We start from the raw sequence: 14,143 nt of genomic DNA on the forward strand, positions 1-14,143 counted from the left end.
AAAGCAAAAGGAAGAATTGATGAAGTAAAAGAACTGAACAGAAGATTTCAAAGGGCCTCTCGAGAAGACAAAGTAAAGTATTATAATGACATGTGCAAAGAGCTGGAGATGGAAAACCAAAAGGGAAGAACACGCTCGGTGTTTCTCAAGATGAAAGAACTGAAGAAAAAATTCAAGCCTCGAGTTGCAATAGTGAAGGATTCTATAGGGAAAATATTAAACAATGCAGGAAGCATCAAACGAAGATGGAAGGAGTACACAGAATCATTATACCAAAAAGAATTAGTTGATGTTCAACCATTTCAAGAGGTGGCATATGATCAGGAATCAGTGGTACTGAAGGAAGAAGTCCAAGCTGCTCTGAAGGCATTGGCGAAAAACAAAGCTCCAGAAATTGATGGAATATCAATTGAGATGTTTCAACAAAGAGATGCAGCACTGGAGGTGCTCACTTGTCTATGCCAACAAATATGGAAGACAGCTTCCTGGCCAACTGTCTGGGAGAGATCCATATTTATGCCTATTCCCAAGAAAGGTGATCCAACTGAATGTGGAAATTATAGAACAATATCATTAATATCACACGCAAGCAAAATTTTGCTGAAGGTCATTCAAAAACGGCTGCAGCAGTATATTGACAGGGAACTGCCAGAAATTCAGGCCAGTTTCAGAAGAGGACATGGAACCAGGGATCTCATTGCTGATGTCAGGTGGATCCTGGCTGAAAGCAGAGAATACCAGAAGGTTGTTTACCTGTGTTTTATTGACTATGCAAAGGTATTCGACTGTGTGGATCACAACAGATTATAGATAACATTGTGAAGAATGGGAATTCCAGCACACCTCCAGCTAATGAGGCACCCTTACATAAAAAAGGGGCAGTTGTTTGGACAGAAAAGGGGATACCGATTGGTTTAAAGTCAGGAAAAGCATGCGGCAGGGTTGTATTCTTTCACCATACCTATTCAATCTGTATGCTGAGCAAGTAATCCAAGAAGCTGGGCTATATGAAGAAGACCTGGGCATCAGGATTGGAGGAAGGCTCATTAACAACCTGCATTAGGCAGATGACACAAACTTGCTTGCTGAAAGTGAAGAGGACTTGAAACACTTACTAGTGAAGATCAAAGACCACAGCTTTCACTGTGGATTGCACCTCAACATAAAGAAAACAAAAATCCTCACAAGTGGACCAATGAGCAACATCATGATAAACAGAGAAAAGATTGAAGTTGTCAAGGATTTCATTTTACTTGGATCCACAATCAACAGCCATGAAAAGAGCAGTGAAGAAATCAAAAGACGTGTTGCATTGGGTAAATCTGCTGCAAAGGACCTTTTTACAGTGTTGAAGAGCAAAGATGTCACCCTGAAGACTAAGGTGTGCCTGACCCAAGCCATGGTATTTTCAATCACATCATATGCATGTGAAAGCTGGACAATGAATAAGGAAGAGCAGAGAAGAATTGACTCCTTTGAATTGTGGTATTGGTGAAGAATATTGAATATACCATGGACTGCCAAAAGAATGAACAAATCTGTCTTAGAAGAAGTACAACCAGAATGCTCCTTAGAAGTAAGGATGGCGAGACTGCATCTTACATACTTTGGACATGTTGAGAGGAGGGACCAGTCCCTGGAGAAGGACATTATGCTTGGCAGAGTACAAGGTCAGCGGAAAAGAGGAAGACCCTCAACTAGGTGGATTGAGGCAGTGGCTGCAACAATGACGTCAAGCATAACAAGGATTATGAGGATGGCTCAGGACCAGGCAGCATTTTGTTCTGTTGTGCATAGGGTCACTATGAGTCGGAACCAACTCAACGGCACCTAAAAACAGCAACAACAATCTTTAAGAGAGCAGATTGCAAGGTCTTTTCTCCCTCAGAGCCCCTGGTGGGTTCAAACTACTGACCTTTTGGTTAGCAGCTGAGGGCTTAATCATTGCACTACCAGGTCCAGCAGACCTGAAACTGCTCTCCTTAGAAAGCCCTCCTTGCAAGGCTGGTCTCAGCTGGCATTTGGCATTTTGAAACATTTAGGGATTTGTAGGGTGGTTTCTGCAATTGGCAGATCTCATCTGAAGCTAACGTACCCTTATTTCTCTGTGCCATGTATTTTTTACAATCCTTTAATTTCCATTTTCCTCCATGCTTTATTACAAGCAATGTAATGCTGAATCAAATGTGGACCCTGTCTCTGGACATTCTCTCCCTTCTCTAAGGAGCAACCTCTCACGCATTTGTGACAGGCCATTTCGTGAGCAAAATTATGGTCTTACAACTTTCTGCTTTTTAAGTGTTTCTCCATTCTCAGCAGGATCCAAAGCATTTCTTAGCTGTAGCTGCCTTCTCTGAAATTAATTAATTCATCAAATATTTATTGAACATATACTATGAACCCATACCATTATCAAAACTGGCAATACAATAGGTAATAATGTCTCTGCTCTTGTGGCATTTACAGTCCAGTGAGGGAGGCAAGCAATAAGAGATAAACACCATTTTTTTTTCAAATAGTGATTTAAAAAACAAACCTATTGCCATTGAGTTGATTCAACTCACAGCGATGCTATAGGACAGAGTAGAACTGCTCCATAGGGTTTCCAAGGAGCAGCTGGTGGATTCAAACTGCTGACCTTTTGGTTAGCAGCCAAGTTCTTAACCATGTGCCACCAGGGCTGCCAGGTAGTGATATTTGCTTAGAAAACAATACTGGGTGATGAAAATGATGGGGGGAGGTGCTTTTTGAGGAGCAGACATTGCTTTGAGATGGAATGATGAGAAGTCAATCAGAAGATCTGGAGGAAGAGCCTTTCAGGCACAACCAGTTGCTGTCAAGTTGGTTCCGGCAACCCCACATGTTGCAGAATAGAACTGTGCATCATTGGGTTTTCAGAGGCTATGACCTTTTGGAAGCAGATAGCCAGGCCTTTCTTCTGAGGTACCTCTGAGTCAGTTTGAACCGACAACCTTTTGGCTAATAGCAGCTCATTTAACTGTTTGCCCCACCCAGGGACTCCTCTTTCAGGCATGTTTGTTGTTTTGTGCGGCCCAGCTGGGAACAGCGAATGCAAAGGCCTTGCGATAGAAACAAATTTTGAAACTTGTGGTAACCTAAGTTCGAATTAGACTGTAATTTTGACTGGGGTGTGTTTTTGTTGTTGTTCTACAGTTTATTCCAAGTATCTAAAGCTAGTGCCTGACCATCATAAAGGATGGTATATTTGTTGAAGAAATGAACAGAGTGGCAAAGGGGCTGCTATCTGGGAAATGAGAGAGAAAGAAGGGTGGGGTCAGGGGATAAGAACCACTTAAAAGGGAAGATGCAGGATGTTAATGCTGGGGCTAAATGTCTAGTAACTCCCAATATAAACCTAAGTCCACAATCCAGCTAGCTTAAGTTCTTAGTGAAACTAGTTATAGCCAGGTAGGCAGGATGGCAGCTAGAAGAGATTTCACCCCTCACACTGTTTTAGAACAAACAGTAGGACTTAAAAGTACTAAAATATAAATTAAAAAAAAAAAACTGAGGGACCAAATTACTGGGCTGAGGGCTGGGGACCATGGTCTCATGGGGCATCTAGCTCAATTGGCATAACATAGTTCATAAAGAAAATGTTCTACATCCTACTTTGGTGAGTAGCGTCTGAAGTCTTAAAAGCTTGTGAGCAGCCCTCTAAGATACTCTATGGTCTCACCTTGTCTGGAACAAGGGAGAATAAAGAAAATCAAAGACACAAGGGAAAGATTAGTCCAAAGGACTAATGGACCACAACTTCCACAGCCTCCACCAGACTGAGTCCAGCACAACTAGATGGTGCCTGGCTACCGCCACTGACTATTCTGACAGCGATCACAATAGAGGGTCCTGGACAGAGCTGGAGATAAAGGTAGAACAAAATTCTAACTCAAAAAAAAAAAAAAAAAACCAGACTTACTGAGACTGGAAAAACCCCAAGAGTACAGCCTCTGGACACATTTTCAGCTCACTAATGAAGTCACTCCTGAGGTTCACACTTAATCAAAAATTAGACAGGTCCGTAAAAGAAAATGAGACTAAATGGGCACACCAGGTCAGGTGGAAAGACGAGAAGGCAGGAGGGGACAGGAAAACTGGTAACAGGAAAACCAAGGTTGAGAAAGGGAGAGTGTTGACATGTCAAGGGGTTGGTAACCAATGTCACAAAATCATATGTGTATGAATTGTTTAATGAGAAACTAATTTGCTCTGTAAACCTTCATCTAAAGTACAATAAAAATATATATACATATAAATAGTAATAATTTAAATCATTCAAAAAAGTTTACTTTGAAAAAGATTAATCACCAGAAATTTTAGAAAATTTTAGACAGCAATTACCCTGAACTCTCAAAGAAATTGAAGAAAAGAGACTTGATTAAAGATGAGAGTTAAAAAAAACATACTACATCTGAGAAAGAATTTATAAAAACTCAAAAAGCACTACAGAATTTTAAATGGCATTAGAAATAATAAGGATCATGACACAACTGGACTAAACCAAAAGCTAAGAAGTTTCCTAAACACAAACACTTTGAGGGATAGACTAGCTGGGGCTGGGGCCTGGGGGCCATGGTTTTGGGGGACACCTAGGTCAACTGGCATAACAAAATTTACTAAGAAAATGCTCTGCATCCCACCTTGGTGAGTGGCATCTGGAATCTTAAAAGCGTACAAGTGGCCATCTAAGATGCATCAATTGGTCCCAACTCACTTGGAGCAAAGGAGAATGAAGAACACCAAAGACATAAGGAAAATATTAACCCAAGAGACAAAAGGGCCACATAAACCAGAGACTCCGTCAGCCTGAGACCAGAAGAACTAGATGGTGCCTGGCTACAACCAATAACCACCCTGACAGGGAACACAACAGAGAGTCCCTGACAGAGCAGGAGAAAAGTGTGGTGCAGAACTCAAATTCTAGTAAAAAGACCAGATTTAATGCTCTGACTGAGACTGGAGGAACCCTCGAAGACATGGTCCCCAGACATTCTGTTAACCCAGAGCTAAAACCATTCCCGAAGCCCACTCTTCAGACAAAGATTAGACCGAACTATAAAACATAAAATAATAACTTGTGAAGAATGTACTTCTTAGCTCAAGCACATAAAAAAAAAAACATGAGACTAAATGGGCAGTTCCTGTCCAAAGGCAGTATGAGAAGGAATAAAGAGACAGGAGCTGGTTGGATGGACACGGGACACCCAAGGTAGAAAGGCGAAGTGTGCTGTCATATTGTAGGGATTGCAACTAGTGTCACATAACAATATGTGTATAAATTTTTGTATGAGAAATTAACTTATGCTGTAAACTTTCACCTAAAGCACAATTTAAAAAAAGAAAAAAAAATTGGCTAGAAATAATAAGGATTGTGATATGCAAAACAAATCAGTAATAAGGAAGAAAGTTTTTGAAAAAACTCAAATGTGAAAATAAAGGACTCAGATTTTTAAAAAAGTGTTCTGAGTGCCTAGACTAAATTACATCACTCTGATCAAACACAAAATCTGAGTGATAATAAATGAGAAGGAAAAACAATGGAAATCTAATATAGTGAAAATCGATCTTAAAGAAGAAAATTTAACAAATTAAACAGAAACAACACTCAAGACATTTCTTCTTTTAGATTTTTGACTCTTCAAATGGAAAGGATTAAAGATAATTCTAATTTATAATGACCACATACTGATGACGGGAACAGAGTGCTGGGAAGACTCTACTCCTTTATTTTTTTAGTTAATGCAATAAAGAACAATAAAAGAAGAGAAATGAAAGCGTTGGCAGGATTACAGCTAAACTCATGCAATCTTTCGGGAGAAAAAAAGTTTGCTCACTTATTCTTAAACAGATGCTTAAATACAATGCTTCTCAGCCTCGGCTGAGCATAGGAATCACTTGGAGAGCTTTACAAAGTGCTGATTCTTGGGTCCCACCCCCCAGAGAATTTGATTTAATTACCCATGATTGAGACCCTCTGCTTTGCACTGTACCTCATGCTGATGAAAACAGAGTGGAGAAGAGAGAGGTTAAATACAGTTCCCCCAGGCATAAGAGCCATGGATATGGGACAAAAAGACACCAGAGCCCAAGACAAGGGAAATGATAGGTGTCAATCTCCAGGAGGCACCTTCAGGGCCCACGGCAGGGCCTCAGGACCACAGCTGGGGCTTGGTGAACACTTCACCATGTACTTCATACCTCAGAGCATGCCAGTTTAGCACATTAGGACTGAAGCTATTACCACGATAGACACTGTTAATCTCTCCTGGTGACAATACTAAGTCCCACATGTTCACATCTCCAATGTCTCCCACCAAACACTGCTTTATATCAAAGCTTCCACCAAAGGAATCCTGCTCCTGCCCTAGGACAATGCTTGCCTCTGATCCCACAATGTATCCCTTCTTCAGACTCTTCCTCACCTTGGGCTTCCCATTCACCCAGAACTCAACAATTCCTGAGACCGACTCCCAAGTCACACACAAATGCTACGGTGCAAATGTATCAGGATGCTGGAAAACTACTTCAGTCCCACCCACAGATAAGCTGTATTCTCCTGGCTTGTCCTTGAAGAGAAGGATCTCATTGTCTTGTGTTCTTGTGTTATAGGAGAAGATGCTATATCCACGGGGCAGGTCACTGTAGACACAGAGGCACAGAGTGAAGGCCTTGAGTGGCTGCTTTCTCAGTGATATCAACTTTGCAAAGGAATCATCTGACTCTTTGGGGAACACAAAGGCCATTTTGCTCATGTCTGTAAGACAGGAAAGAGAGACGGAAAGGCTGAAGGTTAAGCTTGTTAGGCCACAAAGATGTATTTCCTCTCTTACGTGGAGAGATTGGGACATTTGTTAGAGACTCCACAGACGGTAATTGGTGAATTAGGACCATCATATCCTGGGAATCTCAGACTGACTTCTTCCGTAGACCACGACCACCCCCCACGCCCCATTGTCCCTGACTTGGTTTTGCACAGTCATAATCTTTAGACAAGATCTCAGCTACCATCTGAAACAGCACCTCACCTGTCTCTGAAAAAGCAATGGAGAGGCTAAGGAAGGCCAGGAAACAGAGCAACAGCTTCTCCATGTTCCCTCCTTGCTGTCTGTGTGGCCAGAACTTTGGTTATCCTCTTGGAGAAAGCATCAGGAGCTGAGAGTCGACGCTTGTATGTCTGAGACCCTCTGCTCCGCCTTGATCTTCTCTGTGCAGCAGTTGAGGGCATTATCTGCTGGTGGGTAAATGATTTTCCAAAATTGCCCTGAGAAGCCCTGAGTCAAAGCTCTGAGAGCAAAGAAAGCAAGATAAAACACAAAATGAGAGATCGATATGGGTTATTTATTAGACACTCCACGGTGCCTACTGGCAGTGATGGGTGAATTAGGATTGTCACATCCGGGGAATCTATTCTAAGAAAATGATGCAAAATATGGGAGTGGGGGGAAGCTTTATTCACAAAGACAACCATTTAACATGACTTCGAATAGTGAAAAATAGAAAATTGGGGCAGGTTTAAGTAAATTGTGTACATCCACTAAACAGAATAGCTAACCATTTCCAATGTTGCTTGTGAATTTTATGCTATGACATGTAAGAATCCTTACAATATGACAGTGAAAGAAAAAAATAACAAACTTTTTTAAACACTATTTTTTAAAACAAACCAGTTTAGGAAAAACTCTAAGGAATTATCCCCAAATAATAAGTGTTCTTAATATGGTAAAGGAATTATAGAGGATTTCTTTTTTCTCCCCACTGACACTATTTCCTAATGAGGTTATATTGCTTCTAAAATGGAGTGCGCTTGAGTGTAATTAAGACACGAGGAAAAAGGGAGTGAAAATGAGTAGTCCTTGAAGGTCCAAAAGCTATTGCTTCATTTTAGGACTAGGACAGCCAGCCTGACCATGGCTATTTGGCTTCACTCCCAGAATGCCCCAAATGGGGAACAACATCAGTTAGACATACTGAGACATATACTTAGGTACAAAAGTAATTTGCAATTTATAAGTTCCTATATAAAAATGGAGCCCTGGTGGCTAAGTGGCTAAGAGCTCAGACTGCTAACCACCCCAGCCACTCCTCGGAAACCCTATGGGGCAGTTCTGCTCTGTCCTGTAGGTTTGCTATGAGTCGGAATTGACTCTACAGCAACATGTTTGGTTTATATAAACTATTAAGAGTCCCTGGGTGACAAAACAGCTAGGCTAATAGAATGATTGTCAGTTCAAATCTATCCAGAGGCACGCTGGAAGAAAGGTCCTGCAATCTACTTTTGAAAAATCAGCCATTGAAAACCCTGTGGAACAGAGTTCTACTCTGACACATGTGAGGTTTACTTGTTTTTGTTTTTATCTAAGGTGTAATTACATGTAAAAAGAATCTTGAGTTGATTCTTTATAGCCTCATAATAAGTTTCCCCATTGATGTTGTCGTTGTTAGGTGCCGTCGAGTTGGTTCCGACTCACAGTGACCCTATGCACAACACAACGAAACACTGCCCGGTCCTGTACCATCCTTACAATCATTGTAATGCTTAAGCTCATTGTTGCAGGCACTGTGGCGTTCCACCTCGTTGACAGTCTTCCTCTTTTCCGCTGACCCTGTACTCTGCCAAGCATGATGTCCTTCTCCAGGGACTGATCCCTCCTGACAACATGTCCAGAGTATGTAAGACGCAATCTCGCCATCCTTGCCTCTAAGGAGCATTCTGGCTGCACTTCTTCCAAGACGGATTTGTTCATTCTTTTGGCAGTCCATGGTATATTCAATATTCTTTGCCAACACCACAATTCAAAGGCGTCAACTCTTCTTCGGTCTTCCTTATTCATTGTCCAGCTTTCACACGCATATGATGTGATTGAAAACACCATGGCTTGGGTCAGGCGCACCTTAGTCTTCAGGGTGACATCTTTGCTCTTCAACACTTTGAAGAGGTCCTTTGCAGCAGATTTGCCCAATTCAATGCATCTTTTGATTTCTTGACTGCTGCTTCCATGGGCATTGATTGTGGATCCAAGCAAAATGAAATCCTTGACAACTTCAATCTTTTCTCCGTTTATCATGATGTTGCTCATTGGTCCAGTTGCAAGGATTTTTCCTGACTTTAAACCAATCACTATCCCCTTGTTCTGCCTGAACAACTGCCTCTTGATCTATATAAAGGTTCCTCATGAGCACAATTAAGTGTTCTGGAATTCCCATTCTTTGCAGTGTTATCCAAAGTTTGTTATGATCCACACAGTCGAATGCCTTTGCATAGTCAATAAAACACAGGTTTTTTTTAAACATCCTTCTGGTATTCTCTGCTTTCAGCCAGGATCCATCTGACATCAGCAATGATATCCCTGGTTGCACATCCTCTTCTGAAACCAGCCTGAATTTCTGGCAGTTCCCTGTCAACATACTGCTGCAGCTGTTTTTGAATGATCTTCAGAAAAATTTTGCTTGCATGTGATATTAATGATATTGTTCTATAATTTCCACATTTGGTTGGATCACCTTTCTCGGGAATAGGCATAAAAATGGATCTCTTCCAGTCAGTTGGCCAGGAAGCTATCTTCCACATTTCTTGGTATAGACAAGTGAGCACCTCCAGCGCTGCATCTGTTTGTTGAAACATCTCAGTTGATATTCCATCAATTCCTGGAGCCTTGTTTTTCGCCAATGCCTTCAGAGCAGCTTGGACTTCTTCCTTCAGTACCATCAGTTCCTGATCATATGCCACCCCTTGAAATGGTTGAATATCGACTAATTCTTTTTGGTGAAATGACTCTGTATGTTCCTTCCATCTTTTTTTGATGCATCCTGCATCATTTAATATTTTCCCCCATGGAATCCTTCACTATTGCAATTCGAGGCTTGAATTTTTTCTTCAGTTCTTTCAGCTTGAGAAATGCCAAGCATGTTCTTCCTTTTTGGTTTTCCATCTCCAGCTCTTTGCACCTGCCATTATAATACTTTACTTTGTCTTCTCAAGAGGCCCTTTGAAATCTTCTGTTCAGTTCTTTTACTTCATCAATTCTTCCTTTTGCTTTAGCTGCTCAACGCTCAAGAGCAAGTTTCAGAGTCTCCTCTGACATCCATCTTGGTCTTTTCTTTCTTTCCTGTCTTTTCAGTGACCTCTTGCTTTCTTCATGGATGATGTCCTTGATGTCATTCCACAACTTGTCTGCTCTTTGGTCACTAGTGTTCTATGCATCAAATCTATTCTTGAGATGTTCTCTAAATTCAGGTGGGATATACTCAAGGTCATATTTTGGCTCTCGTGGACTTGCTCTGATTTTCTTCAGTTTCAGCTTGATCTTGCATATGAGAAATTGATGGTCTGTTCCACAGTCGGCCCCTGGCCTTGTTATGACTGATGATATTGAGCTTTTCCATCGTCTCTATCCACAGATGTAGTCAATTTGATTTCTGTGTGTTCCATCTGGTGAGGTCCGTGTGTATAGTCACCGTTTATTTTGGTGAAAGAAGGTATTTGCAATGAAGAAGTCGTTGGTCTTGCAAAATTCTCTCAATTGATCTCTGGCATTGTTTCTTCCACCAAGGCCATATTTTCCAACTACTGATCCTTCTTCTTTGTTTCCAACTTTCTCATTCCAATCGCCAGTAATTATCAACGCATCTTGATTGCATGTTCGATCAATTTCAGACTGCAGCAGCTGATAAAAATCTTCTATTTCTTCATCTTTGGCCCTAGTGATTGGTGATTAAATTTGAATAATAGTCATATTAACTGGTCTTCCTTGTAGGCGTATGGATATCATCCTATCACTGACAGCGTTGTACTTCGGGATAGACCTTGAAACGTTCTTTTTGACGATGAATGTAACACCATTCCTCTTTGAGTTGTCATTCCCAGCATAGTAGACAACATGATTGTCGGATTCAAAATGGCCAATACCAGTCCATTTCAGCTCACTAATGCCTAGGATGTTGATGTTTATGTGTTCCATTTCATTTTTGACAATTTCCAATTTTCCTAGATTCATACTTCGTGCATTCCAGGTTCCAATTGTTAATGGATGTTTGTAGCTGTTTCTTCTCATTTTGAGTGGTGCCACATCAGTAAATGAAGGTCCCAAAAGCTTTACTCCATCCACGTCATTAAGGTCGACTCTACTTTGAGAAGGCAGCTCTTTCCCAGTCATCTTTTGAGTGCCTTCCAACCTGAGGGGCTCATCTTCCAGCACTATATCAGACAATGTTCTGCTGCTATTCATAAGGTTTTCACTGGCTAATGCTTTTCAGAAGTAGACTGCCAGGCCCTTCTTCCTAGCCTGTCTTAGTCTGGAAGCTCAGCTGAAACCTGTCCTCTATGGGTGACCCTGCTGGGATCTGAATACTGGTGACATAGCTTCCAGCATCACAGCAACACCCACAGTATGACAAACTGACAGACACGTGGGGGTCCCCATTGATACTCAATGAAAAATTGATCATTGATGCTGTTACTGTATTGGCTCTATCAATCAACATGTGAATAACATGTTCTAAAGAAGAAAGAGCTATTACAAATTTTAGTACATTTTAGAGAAGTTTTTTTTAATGGTGTACAGAATTTTTTTAATTTTCTTTTTAATCACACTTTCTCAGACTTCTTCCATCTGATTTTTAAAATACAAGACTCACTTAAAGTAAGTTGCAAAGAATTTTCTCCTCGCTTTCTAACCATTTTTCCAATAAAAGACGTGTGTGTGTCTGTGTGTGTATATATATATATAATTTGAACAGAAAAAAATTCTGATAGGTGAAAAGAAAGATTGGGACAAAGGAAGAAGAAGGTGTTCCCGTTGCCAAAATTGTCTTTTCATTAGCCTTTGGGTTTATGAGGTAAGTCAAAAGAATGCAACTACCAATATGATGAGTGGCCTCTTTGGAAATTTTGATTTCGTGAAACCCATCACATTATAAGAACTACATCTGAAATTGGTGTTCTAAACAAGGCTGAAAATTGAGCATGTAAGAGGAGGCCTTCCCTGTGAACTATTTCACAATCGGCCCCTGGTTCCAGCAATCTGCCAACCCAACACTGTAACCACTCATATCATACAACAGAGCATTGGGTGAACTTGATCAGGACAGCTTGCCACTGCAACCTTCACCCTTTTCTCAGAAATGTTTGTCTGGGAGGCCTCTCCTCCCCTCCTCATGCAGCTTGTGATGTTCCAGTAAAAACACTACTAAAGGATCTTAGCTTTTCTAGACATCGTGGCACTTTGGCTTCTTCCAGATTTATAGTCCTGGTAGATCAAACAAGCAGCCCAAATTACAGAGATCCAAGTTATCAACTGCGCAAAAAGAAAAACCATTCTAAGACAAGCAGAATGTTTGTTATCACAGTGAGGCTTTTTTGAATAAATAAGTACGTGCCAGTCCGGGGCTGCCTCTTAACCCTAGAGCAGCTACAACTCTGGACTCCAGTGCTTACCACAGAGTTTGGCATACTCCCCCAGTTCAAACTGAAATCACTATAACTTAAGAAAAGAAGGGAGCAAGGGACATGGCAGAAACAACCACACACCCAGTTGGAGACAGAACCTGCAACTCAGTGGTCTTTTCAAATCTGTCAGTCTAGAATAGTGGTTCCCCAGCACCCACTGTTGGAGACTTGGCTTCACATTGTAATCATCTAAGGAGGTTTAAAAATGTTGATGCCTGGGTGGCACCACCAGAGAATCTGGTGTAATTGACCTGAAAAACTGGATTTTTAGAAAGCTTCCCAAGTGGAGCCTACAGAACTCCTCAAATGATTCTCTATCTTTGGTGAATGCTTTCTAGGATATGAAATTACGTCTATGAGAGTGGAAGAGGAGGGGATTTCCAGTTCACAGGAGAACTTCGACAAGAGTTGTAGGCATAGGCTGCCCAATGCTGTCTTGATGCTGAGGCTGAGTGGAGTTTTTATGCGCAAGCCATTCTCCTAACCACATAAGAACCAAATGAAAAGTCAGGAAATTGCCAGTGCCCCGGCAATGCTAGTTAATATTCTGGACATGGCTGCCTAGAATGGCTTCCCCGTGAGAAAAAAACACACACATCCCTATCCCCTCCCTCCTCCACTAGGGGTATGAAACATTTCTTGTATGTGGCAGTAGGACACAGTGATTATTAGCACAGGACTCTTAGCGAGACTGCTTAGCTTCAAGTCCAATCCCTGCGAAAGTTGCTTAACCTCTCCATGCTTCAGTTTCCTGACTTGTAAAATGAGAGTTATAATAATACCACATATGATTTCCATGTGTAGTAAACAAGCAAATATATGTAAAGCACTTAGAACATTGCCTAGAACACAGTAAGAGCTTAATAAGCATATGTATTTGTAATGGTGAAGATTGTGTGTCAACTTGGCTGAGCCATGATTCTCCGTGTTTTGCAGTTACATAATGTAGTGATCACTTCCCTGTCGAGATTTGATATGTGATCACCCCCATGATGGGATCTGCTGTGAGTAGCCAATCAATTGAAAGGGAGTTTCCTTGGGCATGCGGCCTGCATCAAATATAAGTAGACAGAGGAAAGGGGAAAGGGCCAGGGGAAAGGCAGGAGTGGTGATTCCCACCACATCCCCATTCAACTTGCCCATTTGGCCTGTGGAAAAAAGAGATGAATCTTGGAGAATGACACTGGATTACCAAAAACTTAACCAGGTGGTGATTCCAATTGCAGCTGCCATACAGAGGTAGTTTCATGGCTTGAGCAGATTAATACATCTCCTGGTACCTGGTATGCAGCTATTGATCTGGCAAATGTCTTTTTCTCCATACCTGTTTCAAAGGACCATAATGAGCAGTTTGCCTTCAGTTGGCAAGGTCAGCAATGCACCTTCACTTGCCTACCTCAGAGCTACATCAACTCTCCAGCCCTATGTCACAATTTAGTCCAAAGAAACCTTGATCACCTGTCCCTCCCACAAGAGATCACACTGGTCCATTACATTGATGATATTATGCTGATTGGACCTAGTAAGGAAGAAGTGTCAGTGACTCTGGACTTATTGGTAAAACATTTGCACGCCAAAGGGTGTGAAATAAATCCCACAAAAATTCAGGTACCTTCCACCTCAGTGAAATTTCTAGGGGTCCAGTGGTGTGGGGCATGTCAAGATATTCCTCCTAAA

At 41.4% G+C, this 14,143-nt stretch overlaps 1 protein-coding gene across 1 annotated transcript in view; it reads right to left on the bottom strand.

The window, feature by feature from the left end:
• Positions 1–5,731: 5,731 nt before the first annotated feature.
• CRP (C-reactive protein) overlaps positions 5,732–14,143 on the bottom strand; it is a 31,534-nt gene continuing 23,122 nt past the window's right edge. The window contains 2 exon segments of the mRNA XM_049880913.1: positions 5,732–6,775; positions 7,047–7,305. Of these exon segments, the coding sequence (XP_049736870.1) occupies positions 6,171–6,775; positions 7,047–7,110 (669 nt within the window). The 5' untranslated portion in view covers positions 7,111–7,305 and the 3' untranslated portion in view covers positions 5,732–6,170.

This window comes from Elephas maximus, chromosome 3 (assembly GCF_024166365.1).
Source record: "Elephas maximus indicus isolate mEleMax1 chromosome 3, mEleMax1 primary haplotype, whole genome shotgun sequence".
NCBI classification, from domain to species: Eukaryota; Metazoa; Chordata; class Mammalia; order Proboscidea; family Elephantidae; genus Elephas; species Elephas maximus.